This window comes from Berghia stephanieae, chromosome 15 (genome assembly GCF_034508935.2).
Source record: "Berghia stephanieae isolate SIO BIC M18660-M18661 chromosome 15, UCSD_Bste_1.3, whole genome shotgun sequence".
NCBI lineage: Eukaryota > Metazoa > Mollusca > Gastropoda > Nudibranchia > Aeolidiidae > Berghia > Berghia stephanieae.
The window spans coordinates 888,454-897,779 of NC_088374.1; the positions used below are offsets into that span (position 1 = coordinate 888,454).

The following is a 9,326-nucleotide window of genomic DNA, read 5'->3' on the forward strand; positions in this document are numbered from 1 at the left end:
ACAGATCATAACAATTCGTGAAATCTATTTGTAAAAAAAATATAATAAAAAACAAAAGAGACGGATATTCTAAATTGATTGAGATATATAGTGAATGTTTCGGTATTGTCATGTGCATAAAAGACTTATAGGTCTATCTTCATTTAACGTTTAAATAATTCAGATAAATAGATATCTAGATATGCTTGGATTTGATTATGTATTGTGTATCTTCATGAATATCGGTCATATGGTTATGTGGTCTTGTGGTATGACACTGGCTTTAGGATCGGAAGGACTTGGGTGCGAGCCTCGCTCAGCGCATAGTTGAGTCCTTGTAAAAGGCTCTTTACTCACATCTCTCACCGTACTCAGGTGTAAAATGAGTACCTGGCCGTAAAATCCGTTGTCTCTTTTTCGAAAAAAAATATAATACCGCCTTTGGCGTAATGCCCCGTCCTATATTATGTTAAGTGCTGGTGTTGATCAGGGACACAATGTAAAGCGCTTTGAGCACCTTGAGGGAATATTGCGCTATATCAAATCTCGATTTGAATATATATAGATAGTTCGAAGACGATGTAACTCAGGTCTTTGTTATTGTTATTGCCATCCGCGTTTATAAGTAATGCTCAATGAACTGTATTAACCCGACTATAAACGTTTATGTATACACACAGTGTTGTGTGTTGGTCGGTTATACTTCCGGATGGCAATGCTATGAGCTTCTTAGCCAAGCATACCTATATATATATATATATATATATATATATATATATATATATATATATATATATATATAAATTTCATAAAGACGGTGTTCCACCCTCTGGTATCCAGGTCATTGGCAATTTGCTAGACGACATGTTACCAGATAGCAAGATTGTAGTTACTGGACTTGATTGCCTGGTCGCCTGGGTCACCGAACATTTCTCTGTATGTCATTTATCTATGGAGCTACGTCAGAGAAATTGTTCACTCAGCTCCCATTCAAGATGTTGGCACAATGTTCACGATAAAAGAAATGTTACTGAATCCATCACGCCACAAAATATACAAAACACACGGGAAGAACTCGAATATAGGCTGGAATGACTTGTCGGTAACCATGGCAACCGTATCGATGCGTATTGAGTAAAAGTTAACGGTACACAAAATATAAAACATTTAAATCTGCATAAGCCCGGGTTTAAAGTATATTGGCCGTAACGTATTTCTGTCAGGGATGTTAGTAAACAGGGAAAAACTATTTGGACGCACATTTTAACATATGAAATATATACAAACTGATATATAAAGTGTAACTTCTTTAGAAATTAAAAACAATGTTAAATAAAATAATGGACACAAAATGACTTACCGTTCCGACATAGAATACGAAAGCTATATTTCTTCATATCGTGACTCAGGGATAAATGGCTAAATAACTTCAGGGGCAGACATTTAATGAGTTATCGCCCAGTCACAGTCAAGAAAATATAAATGAATAAATTAAAACAACTTCATCGAAAGGCAGGTAACTCTAACAAGACAGAATGTAAGGCAGGAAAAACTCTCATGTCAGAACAGGAAGATAAATGAATAGAATAGAAGAATAGTAAACGAAGAATGTTTGAATCAATTCTAATACTTGCATGATTAGAATTTATCTATAATAATAAACAGTCCATAGGCTCGTCATAGTCTGATTTACTTACAACACATTCAAGACAAGACAGATGAACTCACATTAAATACACATCATGTTACATTCACAAAGCACTCTAGCACTAAAGTCTAAAATATCTAAGGGTAAAGCTAAAACATTATAAAATAGTTGACATAAATAAATTTAAAAAAAACACAGACTTCTCTATGGATGGACGAAAATGGTGTTTCTCATATTGTTATTGTTTTAAAAAGCTGTTTTGGTGATTAGTTCTCACAATATAAATCAAACAGACTATAAACGTTAAGCTTACACACCGTTTTGTGGTTTGCTACGTTATTTCAATTAGCGCATTTTGTTGGCATTTAAAAAAAATAAATTGCATCAATTACAAGGAAAAGGAAACGCATGTTAAAAAAATATACACATCTATCTCGTTAACACGCTGTTCGTCTGTGGATGTGTATGGGTGGTTGGGGGGGGGGGGTGGGTTGTGTATGGATGTGTGGGTGGGTAGGTATGGATGTGTGTGTATGTGTGTGTGGGGGGGAGGGTTGTGTATGGATGTGTGGGTGGGTAGGTATGGATGTGTGTGTATGTGTGTGTGTGTGTGGGGGGGGGGGTTGTGTATGGATGTGTGGTGGTAGTAGGATGTGTGTGTGTGTGTGGGGGGGAGGGTTGTGTATGGATGTGTGGTGGGTAGGTATGGATGTGTATGTGTGTGTGGGGGGGGAGGGTTGTGTATGGATGTGTGGGTGGTAGGTAGTATGGATGTGGTGTGTGTTGTGGGGGGGTGTGTGTGGGGGGGTTGGATGTGTATGGATGTTGTGTGTGTGTGTGTGGGGGGGGGGGGTTGTGTACGGATGTGTGGGTGGGTAGGTATGGATGTGTATGTGTGTGTGTGTGGGGGGTGGGGGGTGAATGTGTATGTGAGGGGTGGGAGTGAATGTGTATTTGCACACTCTGACAACAACAGAATAATATTGTATTAAAAGATGAAAATGCGCCTTATGTATATTTTTTGATAGCAATATATGAACAAGATGTGATCAAAGCGCTGAAATATCCAAACTGTCAGGTTTTACCTTTGGGTGAGAAAATAGAATAATGATAGCACAGTTGATAAAGCTCTCAGTTTATTAACAGACGAACTAACATCAATCATTTGACAAGACATGTTACAACCCCCCCCCCCCCCCCGTCCTCACACACTTACCGATTCAAACAACAGTAATTGAGCTCATTCCGTAGCCGTATTGCGTAATGTACTATGTGCCTATCGTCCTATCCAACAGATAGCTTGTAATTGTTCATTTCCATTTAATATAACAGGCGTATGGACCTGGGAGATAAATTACCGTATGTGACCCATCGTCTCAAACGGTATTATGTCGGAACGAACTAGATGCTTAAAATCTGAATTAAATGTTAAACTGGTGAAAAATATAAATGGTTGGCATTAGCACCCTAAAATATGGTATCCATTCTCCTCAATAAAACATACAAACTCAACACAAGTCTGATATTTCTGGCTATAAATTCAATTTTCAACATCTTAACCAACCCGACTTAATACGGTTTTGAGGCGAAGGGTTTTGTATTGTGAGAAAAGGCGAGTAATCCAAGATTTTCATTTGAATCCGCGATCATCGGAATTCTTATATTTTCCACCTGTAGGTTACAAGTTGAGTGTCATAGCCACTAGACCACCATGTGTTATTAAAATACTATAGAAGGAGCGAGGTTGATTTCACTCGGCTCTTCCTTTTTATTTAAGTGATTAGTTCTCATTAAAATATATAAAGTAGCCGATGAATATTAATCGTTACACGCATTGTAACGTGTTGATATGTTTAATCTGACTAGGGAATCTTTTGAGTATTTAATCTAAACACATAGCATCAGTAGATAAATAAGACAAATATGGTATTGTAATAAATACTGGATGACCTTAAATCAGGTGGGACGTGAAAAATGGGAAACGTTCAAACAATTGGATTGAGTATCCGTTTTAATGTCTACATCTTGAATAAAACAATTATATTCCGTGTTCAGATCGTGTTTTAATAAAACAAATAGAAATAACACCGACATTATGGTCCAAATTGTCCATTGATGTTCACCCAGCAATGATTGGATGATAAGATGAAATTTAAGTATGGCAGAAAGTACCGTAATTATGATTTATTTGAAAAAAATTTTTTTGTTAAATTGAGGGCGTCCCATTGGACAAAGGCATACCGAGATTTTGATTCTGCTAGAATGTAAAGGAAGTTATCGGATAGCTGAGTTTGTTTGACCTTGTTGAATTACATTTATCTTAGAGTTGCGTCTATCCAAAGGGTGGCAAGAAGATTTTTATGTCTGTTTAATAAATAAATAAAGAATTAAATAAATAAAATTCCCTTTATTCATCTCATGGCAAAATTGTCTTAGGGTCTATTCCAAGGGAAGACTGGAATAACCCTCGTGTCAGCCGCAGAGCAGCGCCGCAAATTGAACTAGGACGATGTGACTTGCTCAAGGCCACACAACGCAGACGCGGTGATCGAACTTGATACCTTTCGGTACGAAGCAAGGACCGTATACCGCTGAGCACCGCTGCTCACGTGACTTGCTTAGGCCACACAATCGAACTCGGTACCTTTCGTGTACAAGCAAGGACCGTATACCGCTGAGCCACGCTGCCCCAAGTCTGGAGTTGTCTTGATCAAAATGCTAAAAATAACAACTTTTTGACACTTGAAGGTCATACAGACAACTGTTCAGGATATAACAATGATAAAATGCTTTATACAATAGTATGTAATAATATAATTCATATGTCGTGAATCCATTGTGTACTCAGAAGTGTTTTTATGAAGTGATAGACTAGACTATACATAGTCAGGTTTTATTATCTATTGTATCCAGCAAAGAATATATAAACGTGTATTAATCAAAAGGTCATCATCATTATCATCATCATCATCATTTTCATCATCATCATCATCATCATCATCATCATCATCATCATCATCATCATCATCATCATCATCATCATCATCATCATCATCTCTAATCCCATACCAAATAATTTATTCCAGATCTGTCCCCAGTAGCCTTTAGCTACGGCTACAATAAAAACGACAACACAAAAGTAATTAGGGGACAGACCCTTCTATTCACGGATCGAATCATGGATCTGGGTGGACAATTTAATCCTTCCACCGGGACATTCACGGCACCGATCAAGGGGATTTACGTCTTTCATTTGGTGGTTTCGACTATTGGTCCTAACGGTAAGATTGATGTTTTGTGTCATTGTGTGGTGTGAGTTGTTTGTGATGACGATTATAATGATGATGAAAATGGTGATGGTGATGATGAAGAAGATGATGATGATGATGATGATGATGATGATGATGATGTTGATGATGATGATAAAGATAATAAATGATGACGAAGATGATCATTACGACGACGACGACGATGATGATGATGATGATGATGATGATGACGATGATGATGATGATGATGATGATGATGGTGATAAAGATAATAAATGATGACGAAGATGATCATTACGACGACGACGATGATGATGATGATGATGATGATGATGATGATGATGATGATGATGAGAATAGGACCGATCAAATTACTATTATGTTGGTGGTTACTTCTATCCTGACGGTAAGATTGATGTTTTTGTATTTGTGTGTGATTGTTATGTGATGAATTATGATAGATGTTGAAAATGGTATATGATGATGATGATGATATGATATTATTAAATGATATATGTATTATGATATTATTATATATTATATATTATTATGATATTATATATGTATATATGTCTATATTATTATTATTAATTATTATTATTATTATTATTATTATTATTATTATTATTATTATTATTATTATTATTATTATTATTATTATTATTATTATTATTATTATTATTATTATAATAATATTATTATATTATTATTATTATTATTATTATTATTATTATTATTATTATTATTATTATTATTATTATTATTATTATTATTATTATTATTATTATATATTATTATTATTATTATTATTATTATTATTATTATTATTATTATTATTATTATTATTATATATTATTATTATTATTATATTATTATTATTATTATTATTATTATTATTATTATTATTATTATTTTATTATATTATTATTATATTATTATTTATTATTATATTATTATTACTATTATTATGATAAATAGCTATTCTCAACGATATAATCCCATCGGCAGGAGTTTCTGTCGATTTAAACTGTCTTTTATAACTGCCAGCGGTATTAATTAGTCTACGAAAACGTTTCTAGCATTGTCTAAAAATGATATTCTGTTTCTTTCTAATAATTTTAAATCTGTTTGTTTAGTGTTGATGGAAATATAGGTTAAAGTCATTCAATTTAAATACCTTTAATTTGAAATAACGTGTTAAATACGCCAAGTTTTACCCGTCTGCCACCACTATTGTTTGGTATCAACATTTGAGTCGAATCCGTTGTTTGATTTAAATTCATGTTGTTGACAAACCGAGCGCTCCAAATTCCAAAACCTTCTTGAAAACATTAGCTGTAAATGTTGTGTCGTGAATGATAGATTGTTCTAGATAAATAAATGAATTAATCGTTATAAAAAAAAATAATTTAATTCCTTCATTTGTCCCGTAGAGGAAATATGTATTTAGTGTCTAATTAAATTTAACACTGGGATAATCCAGAATTCAGCCGCAGGGTAGCGCCGCACTCTAATACATGTTAATCATTGTATGACATTCCAAAGTGAGATTTTCGGCCAATTTCAAACACGACCAAAAAAGTCCAAAGTTCAAAGTTCAAGGTTGCATAATTTTCAAATGTCCCTATCATGTTGATTGTGGAATCAAAAGTCTTTGAATTATATTTACTTTCCATAACAGGAAATATATTTGGTGTATGTTTGATTTGAGAAATCTGTTTGAAATAGCTGTTTTTAATCACAATATTTTTACATAATAGTGCAGCCATGTGGTCTAGTGGTATGATACTCGTCTTTGATGCTAAGGTTGAGGTGTGAGTCCCGCGTTGAGCGTCGATCGGTTCGTTGCTTAGAGATCGGTTTCGACTAATATTATCTCGCTGTACTCAGGTGTAAATTGGGTATGTAGCCGGTAAGACCGTTGTCGGTGTCTAAAATATTGTAATATTATCTAACACGTGTCAATTCTCGTCTTAAATGTTAACGGTTGTTGTTGGCTTGAGATCCATTGGAAAGCGCTTTGAACACATTTAGCAGATATTAACCAAGAGGACGAGTGTTCAAAAGTCATTATGACTATTATTATTATTATTATTATTATTATTATTATTATTATTATTATTATTATTATTATTATTATTATTATTATTATTATTATTTTCTTTGTTATTATTTTCTTTGTTATTATTACTTGAATTACCGATAACGGCAACATTTCGAAATTTATCACCAAGGTCATCATTCCTCTCAAGGTCACACTTTCATCAAGGTCAAACTCATCCTATTAAGCTAAATCATTACCCATTATATCATCGTCACCATCATTTGTTTTTACATTATTACGACAACGGAACCCGTTGAATTCATTCCGTATGACAATAAAGCCAGTATGACCACAGTAAGTCTCTATATCTCATTGTATAGTCTAATCCGTGCGAATATGTGGTCTAGTGGTATGACAATTTCTTTCGGATCGGAAGGTCCTGGGTTCGAGTCTCTATAGTTGAGTCCTTGAAAAAGGCTCTTTGCTCACATTTGTTCACCTTACTCAGGTATAAAATGAGTACCTGGTAGTTAACAGCGTTGTCCCTGTCTAAAAAAAAATATAATATCGCCTAACAGGTGTCATGTTCCGTCCTACATGTTAAATGTTGCTGTTGACTACGAACCCCTTGTAAAGCGCCTTGAGCACGTGTAATAGATGTTGCGCTATATAAAATATCAATTTTTAAAAAAAATTGCATCGGTGTGTGTTTCTATACAATTGTATGTTATGAATATCTGATAAAACAGGAAAAATTGTGCTGCAGTGGATTCCAAGTCATGTAGGTATATATGGAAATGAAATTGCTGATCAACTGGCCAAAGAAGGAGCCCAAAAGGAACAACCAAAGTCGTCAATCACTTACCATCAGCAAAAGAAAATAATAAAGCTAAAAATAGACAAAGAAAGGAATGACACACACCTGGAACACAACAAGCAGGATCCAATCCATGCCATTCAGCGAAGTAGCCAAGTCACCCTATTCCGCCTCCGAACAGGACACAATAGACTAAGAGGAAATAATATGTTTACAAAGCTAGGTATTGGAACAACCCCTTATTGCCCATGTGGAACCGACCATGAAACCACTTTACATGTGCTTATGGATTGCCTATTATACAACGTGCAACGTTCGAACCACTGGGTTCACCCCTACAACACTCAACACAAAGCTCTATGGTGAGGCTGAGGACCTAAAGCGGACCACAGACTTCATAGCAGATATCGGACTGCAGCCATAGATGTCCATCAGAGGAACGAAGAAGAAGAAGAAGTATGTTATGAATGACGGCTACGAATTTATTACACACACACACACACACACATACACACATATACAAACATCTACATTTATTTCTTACAGGATGGACTAATGTCGATTTGATGTCTGGTAAACAGACAATAGCCACGGTGAGATCCTATGACAAGGACTACCAGGACCAGGCATCAGTGAGTACGGCGGTCTTGTTGGACAGAGGACAGACCGTCAGGCCTGTGGTGAGAGGCACGAACAGAGATTCCATGCATCCCGGTGATCACTACTCCTATTTTACTGGATATCTATTGAAACCCATTTAAATCACGTCATCAATGGTGTCCGTTTTCTGATAATCCTGGTTTAAATCATTCACCAAACTCCAATATCAACACCACATCGTCATTATTATCATCATCATTATGGTCGCGTAGTCGTCGTTACCGTTATCATCATCATCATCATATCATCATCATCATCATCATCATCATCATCATCATCATCATCATCATCATCATCACATCATATATATATTATTGTTATTTTTATTATTTATTATTATTATTATTATTATTATTATTATTATTTATTATTATTATTATTATTATTATATTATTATTATTATTATTATATTATTATTATTATTACTATTATTATTATCATTATTACAATCCTTATCACAATTACTCCATATGTCTATTTTTGCAATCATCAATATTATCATCGTCACCATCATCTAAATCATCATTATCCTTATATGTAATCATCATTATATAATAAACAGTTACATGATATATAATAACATAGTTGTATACATGTTATAAGAATGTGGAGTAAACGCGTACAACAACCGTTTCAGTCCATTGATAAAAAAATATCAATTGAAAATGTGTCCCATCATCATAATCTGGTGTCACGTCGGAGAAATATTGTTTCTCCCTCCCCTCTTTTCCTTAAATATATAAAGTATAGCCATACCAATCAATGTTTTACATTAATTTCTAATTGCATCAATTCCGTCACCTGAATACATTACCGTTTCCGGACGATGCGACACATTTTACAGACAACAACCTATCTCTATAAACTTTAAAGGAAAATTCCTCACAGTGTTCTATTTTTGTTACTACC

At 34.3% G+C, this 9,326-nt stretch overlaps 1 protein-coding gene across 9 annotated transcripts in view; it reads left to right on the top strand.

The window, feature by feature from the left end:
• LOC144960237 (uncharacterized) overlaps positions 1 to 8,618 on the top strand; it is a 262,835-nt gene extending 254,217 nt beyond the window's left edge. For 3 of the 9 annotated variants that reach the window (XM_078893234.1, XM_078893237.1, XM_078893235.1), the window contains 2 exons: positions 4,714 to 4,908; positions 8,304 to 8,617. In XM_078893234.1, the coding sequence (XP_078749360.1) occupies positions 4,714 to 4,908; positions 8,304 to 8,518 (410 nt within the window). In that variant the 3' untranslated portion in view covers positions 8,519 to 8,617. Of the gene's footprint in view, positions 1 to 4,713; positions 4,909 to 8,303 lie in introns of all 9 variants that reach the window. The other 6 variants (XM_078893239.1, XM_078893236.1, XM_078893241.1 and 3 more) reach the window with 6 other exon arrangements.
• Positions 8,619 to 9,326: the final 708 nt, after the last annotated feature.